A 20,838-nucleotide genomic window follows, 5' to 3' on the forward strand; every position below is an offset into this window, starting at 1 on the left:
CTGTAGAAGATATCCTGAGTAGTCCTATAAGTATTAAAAGAAATTGAATTGATAATTTAGAACCTTTCCACAAAGAAAACTCCAGGCCCAGTCACTGATGACTTCTATGAAATATTTAATGAGTAAATAATGCCAATACTACACAATCTCTTCCAGAAGATTGAAGAAAGGGGAACCCTTCCCAAATCACTCTGTGAGGCAGCATGACCCTGGTATCAAAACCAGACAAGGACATTTTGAGAAAAGAAAACTACAAACCAATATCAATATCCCTCATGAACATCAACACGAAAATTCTTCACAAATCTAATCCAATAACAGGGGAAAATGATAATACATCATGACTGAGTGGGTTTATCCCAGGCGTGCCAGCTGGGTTTAACATTTGAAAATTGATCAATGTAATTCATCATATTAACAATAAAAAATCCAAACTTTACAATCATCTAAACAGACACACAAAAAGCATTTGGCAGTACCCAACCTCTATTCCTGATTAAAAAAAAAAAATCTCTCAACAAACTACAAATAGAAGTGAACTTCCTTAATTTGATAAAGAACATCTCTGAAAAACCCACAGACTTAATGGTCTTAAATATGGAATACTTTCCCACAAGACAGGGGACAAGGCAAGGACAGCCACTTGTACCATGACTATTCAACATTGTACTAGAGGTTAGAGCCAGTGCAATAAGGCAAGAAAGAGAAATAAAAGGCATTCAGATTAGAAAGAAGGAAGTAAAACTGCCTTTATTCACAGATGACATGATTGTCTAAGTAAAAATCCAATGAGATCTACAAAAAACTACCAGAATTAATAATAAATTTAACAAATTTGCAGGATATAAGATCAATCAGAGTCTAAAATTTAAAGATATCACTTACAATATGAAGTATGGAGAAATAAATCTAACAGATGTGAAAAACCTATGCACTGAAAATTATAAAACATGAGATAAATTAAAGAAAACCTAAATAAAGAGAAAGTGTTCTATTGGTTGGAAGACTCGATATTGCTAACATGTCAGTGCTCCTCAAGTTGATCTATAGACTCAACACAGTGCAAATTAAATCTCAGTAAGCTTTTTTTTTTTAACTGACAAACTGATTCTAGAATTCACATGGAAATGCAAAGGATCTAAGATAGTCAAAACAACTTTGAAAGAAAAGAACAAATTTGGAAGACTAATATGATCTAATTTCAAGAACTTATTATAAAGTTTCAGTAATTGACATTGGTATTGGTTGTATTATGTCAAGGTAAACAAATAGATCAATGGAACAGAATAGAGAACCCAGAAATAGACCCACACATTTATGGCAGCTGATATAGCTGATTTCGAACAAAAATAAAAAGGTAGTTCATTGGAGAATAAATAGACAATTGGTGCTAAAACAATTGTGTGTGTGTAAAAGTGAATTTCTATACTTCAAAAAAAATGAAACTTATCTCGCATCATACACAAGAATTAATTCAAAATGGACCATAGACCAAAACGGAAAACCCAAACCTATAAAATTTCTAGGAAAAGTTAACAGACTTTTCTTAAAAAAACAGATTGTAAGTATTTTAGGCTTGTGGACATTATGGCCTCCATTGCAACTATACAACTCTGCAATTATGGTGCGAAAGTGGCCATAGAAAATGCATAAATGAATGAGTATGGCTACGTGTCAGTAAAACTTTATGATTATGTTGAGTCCACTCTGGGAATGCAAGAATGGTTTAAAGATAAACCATTAATTTAACTCACTCCGTTAATAGGTTAAAAGGAAAAAGCCAGATAATCATATCAATAGATACAGCAAAACAAAGTAACTAGCCAAACAAAAACACCCCACATTAGACAAATTTTGATAGTAGTTCTTGATAAACTCTCCCAGAAAACTAGGAAGGGTGAGAAAGAGCACCTGTCAAAACCCAACAGCAAACATTTTTTCATGTGGAAATTTAAAAGCATTGCTAGACCAAAGGCAAAGATGCCCTCTGTCACCACTGCTATTCAACTCTACCTTATACTGGAACCAACTGAGCCAGACATAAAATGGGGAAAGATTGGCAAGAAAAGGTCCAAATTGTCTTTAATTGCAGACATGATTGTCTACATAGAAAATCCAAGGTAATCTCTCAAACTATTTAAAACCATATAACAGTTCAACATAACTGCTGGGTACAAGACAGCACACTAAAGTCAATAGCATTTCTCCTGAACAGGAATACAATTTAGAACATATACGAGAGGCAAACTCCATTCACAAAGGCAGTAAAATCTATAGGGTATCTAAGATGAAATCTAAGAACAGATGTACAAGCCCTATATGGAAGCAGTATAGCAGCACGGGTCAGAGAAGAGCCTCCAACTCAGAATGCCTGGTTCTACATTATAGCCCTACTGCTAACTGGCTTGGGTAAATTACTTGACCACTCTCTGCCTCAGTTTCCCCATTTGTAAAGGGAGACAATAATATGTACCTCTCTGGGAAGATTAACTGAGTTAAATATAAGCGTTTAGAAGAGTAATTGGCACATATAAATATATAAATGTTTGTTATTATTTTGGGGAAGAAAATTACAACACAATTGAACATGAAGGAATATCTGAATAAATATAGAGATAGATCATGACCATGGATGGGACAATTCTGCATTAGAAAAATATCATTTCCCCCTGGTTAAATTTATAAATTCTTTGCTGTTTCAATGAAAATGACGACGGGCTTTTTAATGGGATCTGATCAACTGAAAATTTATATAGGAAAGCAAAGGTCCAAGAATAGTCAAGACAATTTTGAGAAAAACAAAGACTATACCATTTGATCTACTTGATACTGACTTATTATAAAACTATAATATCTAAGGCACATGGGCCAGATAAAAAGACCAATGGAATAGAATAGAGAGTTCAGAAATAAACCCACACCTATACAGGAACTTGGTATAGATGAGAGCTGGCATTATAATCAGAGGGAGAAAGATGGATTAGTCAATAAATGATTTGGATATTAGGTACTTCATGTGGAAAAAAAGTGTATAATTAGATCCCTACCTCACCCCAAACAGACCATTATGCTATAGATGGGCTAAATGTAAATATAAAAGAAAGACATTCTATAGCTCACCTTCATAACTCAGCAGGTAGAGAAGTATTTACTGAAGAGGACACAAAAGGCAAAATACTTAAAAGAAAATATTGATAAACTTCACTACATCAAAATCAGCAACTTCTGAAGGAAAACAATACCATAAACAAATTTAAGAGAAAAGCAATAAATTAGAAGAGAATGTTTGCAACACACACGATCAGACAGAGGATAGGTAGTAAAATTATGTAAGAAGCTCCAGGAAATCAGTAAGAAAAAAGCCAAAGAGGCAAGGGAAGATCAGACAATTCTTAGAAGAGGAAATGGAGATTCTCAGCCTCACTAGTAATCAGGAAATGCAAATTAGACAACCATCACCTATCAGCTCACCCACCAACTTGAGGTGCATTTACTCAGTTTCAAGTGCTACTCAAAATTCGATACACTGCTGTAGGAGTGTAAATTGTTTCTTGCTGTGGCAACATGTACGAAGTTAAATATATACATACCATAACCCTGCCTCCAGGTGTCCATGGTTGTTATGAGGAACCAGGTAAAATGATGTCACTGTATTGTTGTTTGAAATTCCTACAGGTTGGAAACAACCTAAATATCCATCCAAGTGGGTGGAGAGGATGGGAGAAATAATAAATTAATTGCAGTCACTGCTCATAAATGTTTAACAACCTACTATCTAAGGGAAAAAGCCTGAATCTGTAGCATTTGCTGATTTCCGGGCTGTAAATAACTCCCACCAGGGCTGATTCCTAGTTACCACCATGACATCACTGAACACAGAGTCTGGAAGAGAAACACACAATCCGTTCCTGCAAGAAGGTTCTTGGGGCAGGCTCCGGCACACCATTGTTTGTTTTCTCCTAGCATTCGAGATCAATAAAGAAACTAGGTAGAGCTGAAAAAATAAGTCTTAGAGAAAAAGCAATTTGCAGTATGGTGCGATCAATGTGATAATGTTTGTATAAATGTTAAAATTACACAAAATGATGTAATGCATGTACATGTGTTAAAGAACAGAGCATGGATGAGAAGAAAACATAAATTTGGGGGCAGAATTTGGAAAGAGAATGGGAGGATTAAGACTAGGAAGGGATGCAAAGGAGCTTCAATATCTCTAATTTTATTTCTTACATTAAAAGATTCTGACATATTAGATGTCAGAATCTATTTTTTTTTTTTTTGGATGCATTGGGTGTTCGTTGCTCTGCGCAGGCTTTCTCTAGTTGTGGCAAGCGGGGGCTACTCTTTGTTGTGGTGCGCAGACTTCTCATTGTGGTGGCTTCTTTTGTTGCGGAGCATGGGCTCTAGGGCGCACAGGCTTCAGTAGTTGTGGTGCGCGGGCTCAGTAGTTATGGCTCACGGACTCTAGATTGCAGGCTCAGTAGTTGTGGCGCACAGGCTTAGTTGCTCCGCAGCATGTGGGATCTTCCCAGACCAGGGCTTGAACCCGTGTCTCCTGCATTGGCAGGTGGATTCTTAACCGCTGCACCACCAGGGAAGCCCAGATGTCAGAATCTTAATACTGATTCCTTTGAATTGATATTCAAAAGGTGGGGGATTGTAATAATATACTCTAGTCTCTGTTTATTTATATCTCATTAAAATAAATACAATACAAAAAATAAAGTATGATCATGATTGTGTAAAAACAAAACTCTATCTTGAAAGGCCCCAGAATCAGACACTCCAAAAGGTTTCCGGTAATTATGTTTGGATTCAGGACGACACTCTCTATTTTCCTTTCTTTCCACATTTTCTATCATGAGTGTTACTTCTGCAGTGGCAGAAAATCACTAAACTTTGAGTGTGTGGCGAGATGACAGCCCTGGGTCCTTCCCTGGTGACATTGCTCTTTGATGGGTCTTAGCACATTTCAGCGTGCTTAGACATTCTCTATCCAGAGGCACTGTGACCTAGACTAAGGTGGTGGCTGGGTTTTTGTCTAGCCTTTCACTGGAGAAAAATCCATCCGGGTACTGCTTTAGGCCACCTCTCCAGGGAAAACAGATAGTTCCCAGTGGCGAAAAGAACCAAGAGACCACCCTGAACTCCCTGTGGGACCTGGGTAGTCACACAGGGGAAAGGTGGTGGAGAGACAGTTACATTAGTACCAGCTAGTATGGGCTAACTGTACAAGATTTGTATTCACACAGACCTGGGTAAATCTCAGCTCGGCCACTTACTAGTGGGTGACTTCGGAGGTGACTTGGTGCCTGTTTATTCATTTATAAAATGAGTACTGTTGTAGATTCTGCTATAGTGCAAAATATTTGTAGTCCCTCCTTGGGGGAGGATTGTACTTATATGTGCCATTGAGGTCATGTGGTCATGTGACCTATAGTGTCCCTCCCTGCCCTTTGAACTCATGAGTCGTGGTTATGTGACTTACTTGGGCCAATGAAGTTGTAAGAGTGAGCTCACGACACTCATCTCTTGTTCACCTCTATCATGACCCCAGCAATGCCCAAATGTAGGGCTGCTTGGTCAGCCTGGCTCCCAGAGTAAGGATGCCAATGATCAGAGCTGCAGCCAACTTGTGATGGGCATGTGGCATGAGTGAGAAGTAGATTCTATAAGGCACTGCCTTTCCAAGGGTCATGCTTTGCTGCAATACAACCTAGTCCATTCTGGCTGATACAGAGTCCTCATGTTCTGAGGACAGCACGAGATAACACCTGTGAAGTGTTTAACTACAACCAGCTGGCCTACAGGGGTGGAGCAGTCGGGATAAGTGAGGTTATGTTACAGTAGCAAATAACCCACAAATCTCAGTGACCAAACACAGCACATGTTTATTTCTCACTCACACTACACATTTAATGTGGTCCCTGTTCTTTGTAATCATTCAAAGGCAAAGCCATGATCAAGATAAAGATCATGGCTTTATCTTGACATTTGCTTTTTCAAGACCCTAAGTCAGGAGGAAAAAAAAAAAATCTGGCAAACCACACTCAGGCTTTAAAGTTCTAACTCAGAAGAGACACCAGTTACTTTCTTTACATTTCACTACACCTTCTTATGACTATGCCTAATTTTTGAGGGGACAGGAAGTGCAAATCTATCCAGTACTCAGGAGGAGGTGGGAAGCAGGACATGTGAGGTCAGCACGAAGACCTCCCTGTGGCCATTCGATGAATGGTAGCTGCTGTTAGAGTTACTGTTCATGATGACATTTAGGTTGATTCCAAATGGAGACAAATGGATGTGGGAATGGCATTCTAGGTAGGGGACAAGCATGTGCAAATGCACAGTCTTGAAAGGGCCAGCCTTCCTCAGAAAATTGCAGAACAGGTCGAGCGTACAGGGAATTGGCTAGAGATGCAGTTTGGGACCACATTACAAAGACCTTAGAATTTAGACTTTAGCGTGTAGAAGCTGGGAGCCTTGAAACATTTTAAGCAGGAAAGTGAATGGTCAGCTTTCAGTCTACATGAGGGAGGGGTGAGCCCCTGAATGCTGGTGGGACGGTGAGGCCGGCATGAGAAGGGGGAGGGCTTGGGAGCTCTGAGAGCAAGTCAGCAGGACTGAAAGATGGACAGGCTGTGAAGGCGTAAGGGTGAGGGGTCGAGGATGACTCCAGCTCATCCTGAGTGGGAAGGAGGGTGAGGGCCAGTCTCGGTTTCTGGAGAGGATGCCCAGTGCAGTGCTGGAGGTGGTGAGTAGCTAAAATCACAAACAACGGTAATATCTTGTTTGACAAGGTTGTGGAGCAACAGGAACTCTCTTACATTATCTCTTTGGTAAGTTCTTTAATATCAGTTACTAAAGCTCCACATACACAGATCCCAACATCTGGCAGTTTCCTAATGAGCATATACACCCAACGGAAGTAAGTCCAGGCAGAACTTTATTCATCATAACCTCCAACTGAAAACAAGCTAAGCCCCCATCACAAGGAGGGTACATTGCAGTGTATCTGTACAATGGAATACTATAAAACAGTGGAAAATGAATAAACTACAGCTGCATGGATATAATAATGAGTGAAACTCAGAAACAGAATGTTGAGCAGAAGAAACCAGATAGAAAAACATTCCCACTCTATGATCCTACACAAAGACACCCACCAGCAAAATGACAGTGTTAGAAGTCGAGATGGGGATTATCTTTGGGGTGGAGAGAGTGGGTCGTGAGGGAGGCCTTATGAGGATGGCAGTGGCCTCTTTTCCTGATGTAGGTGGTAGTTACACAATTTCACTTTCTCAGAGACGTCCTCTCCACTCACCCTTTATAAAATAGACTCCGCCATCCATCTCCATCCCTGCACCCTGCTTTCTCTTCTCACTCATCATGACCTCCATGTTATACGTTCACATTGTCTTGTTGACCTCGCCCCACTAATAGGTCAACCCCATGGGAGCAGAGAGTTTGGTCTGTTCTGTTCTCATTACCCCTGTGCTGGAAATGGGCCTGCACATAGTAGATGCTCAACAAATAGTCATCGTCAATGAAAGACAAGGGAGGAGGCCGTACAGAGAGAGAGGTTGGGGTCAGGAGAACAGAGGGGCAGGATGTGCCGAGGGGCAGGGATGCCTACCGATATAGGAGAGGAAGCAGTGGATGGCATGAGGTTGAGTGGGGTGGAGGTGGGCGCGAGCAGGAGGATGAGGGAGGGGCCTTGGCTCTGACGTAGGGGTGCTTCAGGAGAATGGAAGAGACAGTCCAGAGGAGCCCTGAGGGAGTCAGAGGAGACTGCATAGGGGTGCAAGGGGCTGAAGCTGAGCCTTGGGGCCCAGCAAGGTTCAAGACCACCAACTCCCGGGTCCCCAGCCTGGCTTACAGGCTGACGAAAGGGGTGGATCCTTGTGTTTGGTCAGGGCAAGGCCCTTTTCACTGTGATCCAGGGCATCCTGGAAGACAGGGTGGGTATTTCAGTGGGACTGACAGATGGGGAGGCTGGGGGTGAGGGGGTATCCGCAAGATCAGAGAGGCGAGGGTCAGCATGATGGTGATAATGGCTAACATTCCAGAGCCCCGATGAGGCCAGGCCCCTGCTAAGCATGAACTGGGCACACCAGCCCTGTGATCACGTCCATTTAACTGGCAAGGCAGTGCTTGCCTACGGCCCCTTCATTGTTAGGACTTGAACCCAAACTGTCCAGTTTCCAGTATCTGAGGTTGCAACCACTTGCTATATGAGCTAGAGAGGTGAGTGGGGAACAGAGAGTGGGATGCTGAGTTCTGTTGTTAGGTGCGGGGCACTTGAGCAGATCAGGCTGGTGGGTGATAGAGAACTGGATGTCAGCCTCTTTCACGTCCTGAGGGTCCTTGCATTTACCTGGTCTTTGAACTGGATCTGCACGCCTGTGCTATGAGGTGGACGTTGTGAGAAAGCTGAGGTGGGGACAGGTGCGGGACCTGTCCCGGGTCACTCAGCAACCAGGTGGTGGCGCTGGCAGGACCCCAGGCCCTTCCTGGGTCCTGCCCTTTCACTTATGCCCTCCAGGGTGCTGGGGCGGGGGTGGGGGGGGTGGGAGAACCTTTCACCTCCTTATAGGTTCATTCTGGGCATTTCTATGGAATAAAAGCTCATATCTAGCTTCAGAAACTCCCTCTCACCTCCCAGCAAGAAACCTCAGGTGGCTTCCACCTTCCCCAGTCTCTCCCATAACCCCATCCTCCTAACCCAGCCCCTTCTGGACTCTCCTGTCCCCACTGCAGTTTGGGGAGATGCCTGGAGTCCCCAGAAAGCCAGTTGAGAAGAGGAAAGCATCACAGAATTGCAGGAGTGAGAGACACCAGCGGCACCTCCCTCCTGTGGCTTGAACCACCCCCCAATCTCAGGCCAAGGGCCCCTTCAGCTTTGCTACCCCTTGGAGGCAGTCTGCACCTTTCCTACTTTCCCTTTCCAAACTGGTTTTGCTGAGCACCTAGGAAGCCTGCTGGTGTGTGTGGGGGGGGCGGGGGGGTGTTGATCCATACCCAACACCTCTGACACACCCATTGGGGGCTGGGCTCCCTGCAGGGCGCTCAGTTCATCAGGCATAGGGGTCAGCTTGGAGGAGGTGGCAGCTCGCCAAAAGAGGGAACAAATAGCTTTTGAGCGCCTGCTCTATGTGAAGCACTGTGTAGGATGCGAGAGGGTGGCGGGTACACTTATGACTAAGGGAAGGGAGGGGGTAGGTTCCTGCCTGGCAGAGGGAGGAGGGACCCGCACTTCTCTGCCTGTTTTTGGAGCATACCCAGCACTGTTCCTCCACTTTATCTCACCAGTAAGTAGAGAGGTGAGCATGAGAAGAGATCTCGGCGCTCTGCCTGGAGGAGGCCTACTACCTCCAGCCATCTCATCCAGAGTTTTGCCTTCTTTGTAGGGTGCTGATTCTCCCCGCCCGCCCCCCCAGTCCGCCCCCTAGCTTCTTCCCACGGGTCCAGTTTTGCGCTCAGGAGGTTCCTGGGAATGCGTCTGCCTACCCTCTTTTACCAATGGACGGGGGCTCTTGTCCCTACTCCCCACCCCGGTCTTCCGCGGCTGTGAAGTCTCCCATTCTCCAGATGCGCCTTCAGCCGCGCCCCGCTCCCTTCCCTGTTCTTCTGGTCGCCGCGGCCCTCGGCCTTGTGAGGCTGCCCACCTGTCCTCCCCTTTTCTAATCTCCCCACCCATGGGCCGTCTCTTACACAACTGGAGTACCTGGGCACGCAAAGTGACCCTCATAAGGCTCAGCTGACCGTGTGCCCCCCAAGCTGGCCATCTCCTTCCTCCCTCCCCCGCTGGCAGACCCAGGGACCAAAGGTGCCCACCCGCGAGGCCGGGAGCGCGGAGACGCAGCCTTTGCCGGGGCGCCGCCGCACCTGCAGGGTGCCGGGCTGCCCGCGCGCGCGGCGGGCTGCGCGGGCCGTGGGGGCGGAGGAGCGGGCGGCGCGAGGGAGGGGCCTGCGACAGTGGCGGCGGCGGCGGCGGCCCCAGCCCTAGCAGCCTGGCTCGGCCTCGGCTCGGTCGGCGCAGCGCCGCGCGCGTCCCCTCCCGCCGCCGCCGCCGCCGCCGCAGCCAGGCGCACAGGCACCAGGCCTCCGCCGCCGGGCGCACCGACGCAGCGCGCACCGCCGGCCGGGATGCGCTCCCGGGCCCCGGCCCGCCCCCACCCGCGGCCGCCGCCCTCCCGCCGCGCTCAAGCCTGACCGCGGCGCCCGTCCCGGCCGCCCTCGCCCGTCCCCGGCTGCCCCCGGTCGCGATGCCCGCCCCCCGGGGCCCCGGTGGCCCGCGCCCCTGCTAGGCTGCGGCGGCATGGCCCGCGCGCCCGGCGCGACCTCTGCGGATTGCATCGGTGTGCGGCGGCGGGGCATGCCCAGGGCACCGGGCACGGCCTTCAATGGGCGAGGACACGGACACGCGGAAAATTAACCACAGCTTCCTGCGGGACCACAGCTATGTGACTGAAGGTAACGTACGTGTTGTCTGAGGCCCCCTCCGGCCGGCCGCGGCGTGGGGATGCCGTCGCACCGAATGCCCTCCGAAGGTTTGGACCGCGCGCTGTGTGTCGTGTCCCCCCACCCTACCCTACCCTACCCCGCCCCGGGTCCGGGAGGGAGGGAGCCCGAGGGCGCCGGCCTCCGCTGCCCCGCAGCCCGAGAGCGCAGCGCCCTCCTCCGCGCCGCCCTCCGGCAGGCAGCTTTCCGCCCCCAGGCCTGGTGGCATCCTGAATCGGCCCTGGCCCTCATTTTTAAAAAGGCCACCTCTGCGGCTAATCTGGTGAAGAAATACCGGGGAAATTTAGTGGCTTAGAATACTGGGTTTGCCCTGCCCAGAGCCCGCAGAATTTTCTAGGCTGCCCACTCCCTGGAGGCGAAGTGGGACCCGGGGTGGGGGTGGGGGGGGAAATCCATAGCCAGATTCCCCTAGAGGCTCGCGGTCTTCGGCCCCTCCCTGTGCCTCCAGAAGCAGGGCCCCTTAGTGGGTGGGAGAAGGTGTCTGGTTTGGGGTTCATCTTTTATTCCTGGCGAGTTGAACTAAGACAGGAACAGCTGGCCCTAAACTGTCAGAATTTTCCCCCAAAGTGGGACATGCCACCCCAAACAGGCCCTGCATTTGAAATCCCCTAAATTGGCCCTACAGCCCAAGCCCAACCGCCACTCCGAGGCTGGTGGGATCTCGAGGGTCAGCGGCCCTCTCTTATAAGCCTGTAACTTCCAAGGGTCTCTCTGCTCCACCTTGCCCAGGGAACGGTGGGGACAGCTCCCGGGCCGCAGCCGGGGGCCCGCGGAGTGGAGCCTCCATTGAGGATGGGGAGAGCTAGCCGCGGGGTGTCAGCATGCAGCGGTGGGGACACTTGTGCTGGAGACCTTCCCGGGTTAAGGGGCCGTCTGCATCTTCCCTGGGGGCTGCTGGACTGGCTGCAGAAGTGTTTGTGGGTTTTTAGCAAGAGGTCCCCTGGTGGGTGCCTCGGTGGGAGGGGCCCTGGGCATTGCGTGCCGCGGGACTGGTGCGCGTGGGAGCCTGTGTCAGGAACCCGTGTGGGCTCGGAGCGGTGACTCGACTCCAGGGTGCTGTCCGCCGCGCTGATGCCTGGCTCCGCCGGAAATGAGGCCGAGGAGCCCGTAGCCCGAGCCCTGCGGAGGCCTGGGGAGCACTGGGCCAGCGCCGCGGGGTGGGCTCCTGGGCGTCCTGGCCCAGGGGAGCCGAGGCTCGGTGTGTAACCTGGGCGGAGATGTGCTGAAGAGCGGCGCTCCCCGCTCCCCGGAGGAGAAGTGCTGAGTCACGCTTTGCTGATGGGTGTGTGTAGGGAGAGGGGGCAGGGCTGCTCAGGCTCTGCCCCAGGCTAGGGGTTTCGGGTTGGGGGGTGTCCCCAGGCAGCTGAAAGCGGTCTTTTGTCGCCTGCCTTGGAGAGGCTGAGGAAGGATCAGCGTGTTTCCTGGGTGTTCTTTCTGCTGGCAGCCTGCTGAGAGGCAGAGGTAAAAGGCTGCTGGGCTGCTGGCAGGTGCCCCAGTGGTCTGGCTGGAGCCAGGAGAGAGAGGGGATCTTGGCAGGTCATTCTGGTCTGGTTTTCTGGAGGAAGCCTCCGTTTTCCCTTCTCTACATTGAGGATGATGGGACAGGGCACTGGGCTCTGTGATTTAAAGTATTTAAAAAGCACTGCCTGACATAGTGGACATTTGCAAACCCTAATTCCTTCTTTATTCTGTCTCCCCCTGTTTCTCTCACAAATTCACCAGCTCTTAGAAGGGAGGAGCAAGGGAGAAGTGCATAGTTATCACAGTAAGAAGTGATGGTTTTAATTCTTCATTCATACAACGCATATTTACCGAGTACCTACTATGTTCTGGTCAGTTTTAGCCCTGGGGACTAGACACAGGGACTGCCCGTGGGCAGCTTGTATTCTAGAAAGGAACGCTATTAGGTGGATGGATCTCTTTTCCCTATCTGTGAAATGGGAGTGAATAATACCATTCTGCCTAGAGGTATTAAGGTTTCTGTGAGGGTCAGATAAGATGGTGGATGAAAGAGCCGCCTCGGAACTACAAATTGTGAACTGGCAGCCCAAGTATGTGGAGGACCCATTACGTGCTGAGGCCTCACAGGAGCTCCACATACCCCGCATCCCTATTTTATAGATGAAGAAACTGAGGCGTGGCTTTTGTCCATGTCCCAGATTGAATGCCAGAGTGTGGAAGGCACAGAGCTCAGGTCCTAGGGAACCTAGGAACAAGATCTGAAGTTCCCACCCTTGAGAAAGCAATAGCAATAATTATTAGAATTATGTGAGATTTCTGGCCTCCCTGCATGAAAACAGACTTTCACACTGTCGCATCTTGCCTGCATTTTGGGCTCAGAGCACAGAGTATGTTACAGATTTGGATGTCAGACAGACTTGTATTCAAATCCTTCTTCTGACTCTTCAGGTGCTGTGCAACCTCGGACAAGTTACTAAATGTTTCTGAGCTTCACCTTCTCTCTTTAAAGGAAGGAGTAATAGTGACTCATCTTACAGGGCTGTTGGAATGATCAGTGGTTTTGCTAATTTAGGAAGCACCCGGCACAGTGTTTGGCCTGTTGGAAGCACTTAATAAATGGCACTGTTATCATTTAAAAGTCTTGTTCCTGGAGGAGCTTCACAAGCAAATAATGGATGCTGGGAGTTTGTAAACGAGCCAGGTGTACAAATTCCTGTTCCACCTGGTCACTTGGTCACAAACACTCACAATACCCCAGTGGCTCTGATCTACTTCCTGTTCCTTAAGCAGGAAGTTTGTTCTTTCTCTTGGGGTATTTGCACTGGCTACATCCACTACCTGGAACACCCACTTCCTGCTCTTCCTTCTCATCCTTTAGGTCTCAAGTTAAATGTCATCTTCACCAGTGTGAGTCTTGCTTGAGTTCCTCAATTTCTTCTTGTAAAATCTCAAATACCTTGGGGAGAGTTTAGGTTTTGTTAGTCATTCACACCTTAGTGTGAATTAGAGCAGCTTTTCCCCCTCTAACTCTTAGCTCAGCTCAGCTGATTGAGGGCTGTTGTGATCATAAGGCATGAGTGCATGTCACTGTGGGGCACAGAGAACTTGGCAAGGATGGGTGAGTGTTGGGGAGAACAGTACAGTTGACAGTGGGCAGTGGAAGGACCTGAACCCTAGAGAAAGGGGCCCCAGGGATAGGAGAATGCCAAGGAGTCTCTGTTTAGGCTTTTCTCAGGAGCCAGATATGGCTCTAGGAAGGACTCTTCCTGGCTGTGTTCTCTTGCTGCAGCCCCAGGACTCAGCTTTAAGGTGGTTAAATAGACATTTTTAGGCTAGTTTGAATCTACAAAATACATTCATCCTCCTTCATGCAGTAGCAGTTACCAAGCACATCCTTTTCTGAGTCTGGCCCTGGGCAGGCAGCGACGGACCAGTGTACTCCCATCCCCCTTGCAGTGACTGGTCCCAGAATGGATGTGGGAGTCCTTTCTGGAGGTTGAGTGGAGAGTAGAGAGAGCTGCAGGAAGCTGGTCCCTCTCTTGTGATGGAACACAGAAGCCTCCATCGCTGCTGGCGGCCGCCTTGAGACCATGGAGGGAGCCAGTCTGAAGCCAACAACACCGTTGCTGGCAGAGCAGACAGTGAGTGAGAACTGGGGACGTTGGTGACATCTGTGACTCCTGGATTAACCAGGCCTGATGTCCACCCCACCTCTGGGCTTCCAGTTCCATGAGCTGTTACATTTACTCGTTGTTTCAAACTTTCAACCAAGTCTCTGTTACTTGCAGCCAGCAGTACCCCGACTCGTACAGCCTTTACTGACTGTCTGGAAAACAGAAAGGCTGCCCTGTCACTCATGAACAAGATGCGAGATACATAAGACCAGGAGGGATGCTGATTTGTTTGCTTTCTGTTTTAGAAATCCTCTTTGATTTCTTTCATGTGCTCAAGTCCAAGTTGCAGAGTTCTGATTTCCCCTCCTCGCATTTCCAGCCAGATGAGGTATCCCAAGATCTGGTGTCAGGAGATCTGCATTCCTGGTGGGGTCTGGAGACCTGCCTTCCCAGTGGGGTCTGCTCTGGGTCTGTAATCTTGGGCAGTTTCTCTGAGCCTTAGTTTCTTCTCCAGGTTGCTCCTTAGATCACTTGAAACCAGGGACGTGCAGTTATTTGATGCCGTAGCATCTTCTCTGTGGACTCCCCACCGTGCTTCCTGAATGGAATATGTTCAGTGAACTCATGGCATTAAATGGCTTGGTGTGTGTGATTGTGCCCAGCCCAGGACCTGGGGCACAGTCAGTACTTAATAAATATTGTCCATAAATAACTATGTCTGTTCTTTAGGGGTTAGAGTTAGACTAGCCCTTAGAACTGTCATCAGACTGGCTAACCTAATTCCATCTCCAGCCCCAGAGAAATTGTGCTGAGAGGGGAGGTTATGTCTGGTAGTGACCTGAGCCAGCCCAGAAGGAGAGCGGAGAGCCAGCCTTTGATTTTTGAAATCTTTGTTCCTTTTGCTTCCACTTAGGACCACCCCTTCCATAAGTTTGCCTGGGTTTTCACGAGCTCATGTTGTCTCCACTTCAGGGAAGGAGGCTGCAGTGGGACACCGGTGGCTGTCCCCCAGTAAGTCACATCACCTCTCTGAGCCTCAGTTTCCCTGCATTGCTTCCTGCCCTGGGTTGTCACAAGGTTCTGAGGAGCAAAGACCATGTGGACTCCAAAGGTCCACCCTTGGGAAGGGGTTATTTTTATCAGTTTCTCTAAACTGTCAAGGAAGCCAGACCTCACTTAAAGGTTGGTGCAGTCAGCAAGTAGGGGTTTTCTCATTTTCTTGCTGCAAGATGGAAATCAAATGCTAATAAAATGTTTCCGCATCATCTCCTGGTTTTTACTTGCTACAGTTTTTGGGTTTTATCCTTAAAGTCAGCAGAGCTAAGGGATGTTTCTCTAAGGTGTTTAGGTCTTGACACCTGAAGTGTAGCTGTATGAAATACTGGGGCTTAAAGGGCAGGATTACAGAGTAACAATGCAGATGAAGAGGAAAGACCAGCCTCTAGATACATGTTGTTAGCCATTTGCCACAGCTCCTGCCCATCTTTTTTAAATGCCCATGTCTGTTTTTAATAAAAGCTTCAATCTCTCCATATAAACCATTTGGAAGGGTACTTTTAAGTGTGAGGTTATAAGAATTTTCCAGTGCTTTGCTGCAGAGCTGGTGTCCTGAGTGTGCAACCCGTGTAGGTCCCATATTCGGAAGGACCAAGAACCCTGCGCTTGGTTTAATTCTCTGCTGTCCCCATCTTGAAATTTTTAATAATTGTATCTTTGAACCCGTGTTTTGTAAGTGACATCTGATGGGACAATGGAGCACACCTGTGAACAGAAGTGACACATGCAACAAGCGATTCCACTGTTCCTGGTGTGACTTCCGTAACATGCTTACCTTGTGTCACTTTAAGTGTCACGGAGCTCCCCAGCGTCCTGGGGCCACCAGAATTCTGCGCATAGGCACCGATCAGCATGTCTGTGGTTGCGTAAACAGGGGCACTGACAGCTTGAGAGGCCACGCTTTCCCTTTGAATCAGAACTTGTTTTGAAAGCAGAGAGGAGGCAGTGACATTCTAAGAAGCATAAGGACCAACGAACCCTATCATATCCTTTGTTACTCGTGTGACATCCTTGGGCTAGCTAATCATCGCTTCTGAAAATGATGGCACCAAAAGAAAGGGAAAGATGGACAACCATAGTTCCTGTTCCCTTCAACCGTCATTCATCGAGGGTGGAGGTGTGTACCTAGAACATGCAAGCGTCCAAAGGTGAAATAAAAGGTGCAGTGTTGGGCTTCCCTGGTGGCGCAGTGGTTGAGAGTCCGCCTGCCGATGCTGGGGACACGGGTTCGTGCCCCGGTCTGGGAAGATCCCACGTGCCGCGAAGCGGCTGGGCCCGTGAGCCATGGCCGCTGAGCCTGCGCGTCCGGAGCCTGTGCTCCGCAACGGGAGAGGCCACAACAGTGAGAGGCCCGCGTACCGCAAAAAAAAAAAAAAAAAAAAATGTGCAGTGTTCCCACTGCTCTGGTAAGAGCAAGCTACGTATGTAGGAGCTACCAGATACGAATTGTGTGATACAGGGATTCTGCATTCGAGTTCAGTGCTCTTCTATTTGCATTTAAAGCTGGAATTACACAACAGAATGAGCGATACAATTCATGCTAATAATTTAAACTTTTTTTTTAATTGTCATTAAATAGCAAATAACTAAGACAAGTCATGGGAAAAAATGAGAAACCTTTATATTTTTGTACCTTTAACGATGCTTTTCCCTGCTTTTTATCCTGTGCATTTTCACTTTGCACTGGGCTCCACAAATGCTATATAGTTGGCCCTATTTTGCTGTAGGGAGGAGGCTGGAATTCCTGGGATGGTGGAATCCTTGGCCCCGCCTCTCACCCCCTTGGCTTTTGTGATTGGTGGAACTGGTGAGAACCTGTCACTCATTGGACAATTTTTCTCTGTTGGGCGGGGCTGTAGTATTGAAGGTCTCTGCTTCATCCCTACCCATGGGGCCCCAAGAAGAAGACTATGTTTCCCTCATTTCAGAGTCCAGCCTTTAGACCTGTCTCTCCCCACAGGCCCAAGAGGAGGGGCAGTGGAGTAGGGTTCCCTAGCTCATTCCCCACCGCGAGTTTACCGTTAAGAAAGAAGAATTTTTTTGATTTCCTTCTTGTCCGTCTTCCCTGTGTGTTCTCAAGTCCTAGCAGGGAAGGGGTGTGTAACTGGTTACCTCGGCCCCGCCCCCAAATTCCATCATTTTATTGGCTGCACACTCTTCCTGTGATAGATGTCATAGTTCCACTCTTCACCCCCGATAACTAGGTTGCTTATTTTCTTTTATAACTAACACTGAGGGAAGGAATGCGTGTAGGAAGTGTGTAGGAAGACACCCTATTCCCATCCCTCCCCGCAGGTCTGGAATGATTTTCTTCAGAGAGAGTCCTGCACATGCAATTTTACGTAAAAATTATGAACGTGTTTAGCGTTCTTGACACACATTGACAAATTATTCTCCAGAAAGTTTCTCTATTTTACCTCATGCTGATCAGCATTAGGTATTCTAATTTGTTTGACCTTTGCACATATCACAGATGAAAAATATTTGTTTAAATTCATGTCTGAATACCAATGAGGTTGAACATTTTTCCCCTTTTGTTCAACAGACATTTACTGATCCTCCTTCAGTGCCAGGGGGAGGTTAGATGCCAGACGTACAACCTTGAAGAACAAAGTCATTCATGCATTCGTTCATTCAACAAACATTTCTGGAGCACCCACTACGTGCTAGGCAGAAAAGAAGCCCATGTCTCTGGGCAGAGAGAGTGAAGTGGGGGTGAGAGGAAGGAGGGAAGAGAGCTGAGGCCAGAGCCCCAAGGTTCACCATCATCTAAGGGACAGAGAACGAGAATTCTTGGTGGCCACCCAGGTGGGAGATAAAACAGGAAGGCTCTGGAGTCACAGAACCAAGAGAATCCCGGAAGGGAAGGGAGAGAGAGGGGGCTGGCAGGAAGAAAGCTGGATCACCCAGCCTTAAATGCTGCCAAGCAGCCAGGACAACGTTGGGAGCATCTCTCAGGTGCCCACACCCACCCAGCCCCTGGTTCCCTTGCATTCTATTTGGTGATGCCATCTCTCCATGAGCCTTTATAGTCTGCACCCGTAGTTCTCCCCATTGGCACGCAGAATAGGTCGCTCTCTGTGACCTGCCTTCCAGGATGGCTGCTCACACACCTGACACCCCTGCCCCAGTCTTCCTGCCCTGGGACAAATGCTCCAGGTCCCAGAAGGCACCATTTCTAGAGCTCCACGCTCCTGGTTTCATTTTGTGGACACAGGCCAGGCTGTGTCTTTGAAACATGGGCCCATCTCTCCCAGCATCTTGGATGCCAGTGAGAGAGTGGGCTGCCTCAGGATGGAGTCTGGAGTTGCTGAAGCAATCTGCCAGCCCCACAGCACCCTGGGGTGTCCTGTTAATTAACCTTGGTCTCCTCACCAGTCAGCCCTTGTGCAAAATTACTCATCTGGTCTTCAGCATTAAATAATTATGAAGCGAACATAATAGCCATTATTAGGATTGACCATTTACTGATGCCAGATGTGATACTGAGTGCCTCATATTATTGGATCCTCACAAACCCCGGTGTGTGTGTGCATGTGTGTGTGTTTTACCCCATTTTAATTTTTATTTATTTATTTATTTTTGGCTGCGTTGGGCCTGTTGCTGCACACGGGCTTTCTCTAGTTGTGGCTCACGGGCTCTAGAGCGCAGGCTCAGCAGCCGTGGCGCACGGGCTCAGTTGCTCCGCGGCATGCGGGATCTTCCCGGACCAGGGCTCAAACCCGTGTCCCCTGCACTGGCAGGCGGACTCCCAACCACTGCACCACCAGGGAAGCCCATGTTTTACCCCATTTTACAATGGAGAAAACTGAGGCTTGGGCACTTGCCCGGGGTCACGTGGTTTGTAAGGGGCAGAGCTGGGGCTTGAATGCCGGCCATCTGCCTGCAAACGCATCCTCCTAACCTCCACGCTGCCTGGTTGGACCCACAGGGAAGGGACTGGTGGCCCATTCACTCCTGGCTCTGCACCCAGCTTCAGAGGGTCTCGCAATTTGAACCCAGGACTGCCTGGCACGGTGCTCACGCCGGGCACGTAGCAGCCCTGCATCTCTCCTAGCCGCATGTGGTGAAGGTAATCCACATGGGTCAGTGGAAGAAGGGGTCCCCTCCACTGCATCAGTGGGGGGTGATCACAGTTCTGTAGAGGACAGGGGCTTTGGCACTAAAGGGAGTGGCATTCACAGGGTCGGGGGTGATGGCGTGCTGGGACACAGGTTTCTAGCGCATTCCAGGCAGAAAGAATAGCGTGTGCAGAGTTACACGTGCTTGTCCCTTGACAGCGTCTAGGCTCCTCTACCTGAGCCCAGGTTGTAGTTGCCAGCCTGCCTGGGGACCAGGGCCCACCTGGGGCCTCTGGGCTGCCCAGGATGGCATTGCCTCCTTGCACAGTGGGATCCATTGTCCTCCAGAACCCTGGGCTGAATGGCACATTGAGGCAGAACAAAGGCTGCTCAGAGGTTCCGGCTGCCCCAAGCAGGGATGGGATCTCCAACTGCAGACCAGGGCCTCCTCTGAACCAGCCTGGCCTCCTGCGGCCTCCCGCCCCCACGCCCTGCAGAGGGTGCAGCCCTGACCCCTGGGGCTGCCAGCCCTGCGCTCCGCTCCTGGGCACGGCTGTGAGCCTTTGGCTGGTTCTTCAGCCTCTGAACCAGTCTCCTCATCCCTAAAGGGGAGGGAGAACTACTGGCCACCTGGGCTTTTTGTGTGAAGTGCGATAATGTGCATATTGCACTTACATCTCAATAAAAGGGAGCTACTTATGTTGTCATTATCAGCTTTTGAATTTCCTTTTATAAATTCAATAAAGTTTTATTGAAAACTTTCAAATATGTACAGAAGTAGAGAAGATCGTATGTTGAATTGCTCCTCATCCATCCCCTCGCTTTTCAGCTGCTCTCAAGATCTTGCTGTACTTTCTTCATTTACTTTCCCATCCTTTTGGCTGAAGAATATTTAAGTAAATTCAGGGCTCCTGTCATTTCACCCCTACGTCAGCAGGCATCTCTGAAAGGTGAGGGCATGTCTTGCATAACCAAGTACCTACTATCTCACCGAACAAAATGAGTACAAATTTCTTTCCATCTAAATTCTGGTCCATCTTAGTAAGTCAACTATACTTCAGTAAAAAATAAACAAACAGGTTGATTGATTCTGGTTCACCTTAGCAATGTCTCCAGTTATCTCAAAAATGTCTTTGTGTAGTTGGTTGGTTTGACCCAGGATCTAAAGTCCTGCATCTGCATTTGCCTGTTCTGTCTCTTAAATCTTTTCTGTTGGAGATCAGTCCTCCATCCTGACTTGATAAAGACATTCGTTACTGTTTCCTAAGGATTACAGTTTCATCCCCACAGTCCGTAATCCCTTTCTGAATCCCAGTTGCCTGACGGGACCGGATGCTGACAGGTGTTTGCCTGGATCCTGGGAATCCCCTGGGTGTGCCCCTCTCTTTTAAGGACCCCTCCTCATCACTGATCAGCCGAGAGATCCTGGGCAGGTTGTTCAGCAGGGCACACCATCTCCACCAAGAGCTACCCAAGTTGCAGACTCATGAACAAAATAAATGGTTTCTGTTTGAAGACATTGAGTTATAAGGTTATTTGTTACACAGCGATAGGTAACTGGAATGGTCATAGATCCCTGAAATTGAATTCCCAGTACTGCCCGGCTCCTTCTGAGGCCCCTT

The 20,838-nt window shown here is 48.7% G+C and overlaps 1 protein-coding gene across 1 annotated transcript in view; it reads left to right on the forward strand.

Moving 5' to 3' along the window:
• Positions 1 to 10,406: 10,406 nt before the first annotated feature.
• The window catches only part of PPP2R2C (protein phosphatase 2 regulatory subunit Bgamma), a gene marked incomplete at its 5' end in the record, with an annotated part of 137,469 nt that continues 127,037 nt past the window's right edge, over positions 10,407 to 20,838 (forward strand). Inside the window, one exon of the mRNA XM_082610708.1 lies at positions 10,407 to 10,476. Coding sequence (XP_082466834.1) covers positions 10,407 to 10,476 — 70 coding nt within the window. The remainder of the gene's footprint in view (positions 10,477 to 20,838) is intronic.

This window comes from Mesoplodon mirus (genome assembly GCF_964341445.2).
Source record: "Mesoplodon mirus genome assembly, chromosome: 2".
Classification (NCBI taxonomy): domain Eukaryota; kingdom Metazoa; phylum Chordata; class Mammalia; order Artiodactyla; family Ziphiidae; genus Mesoplodon; species Mesoplodon mirus.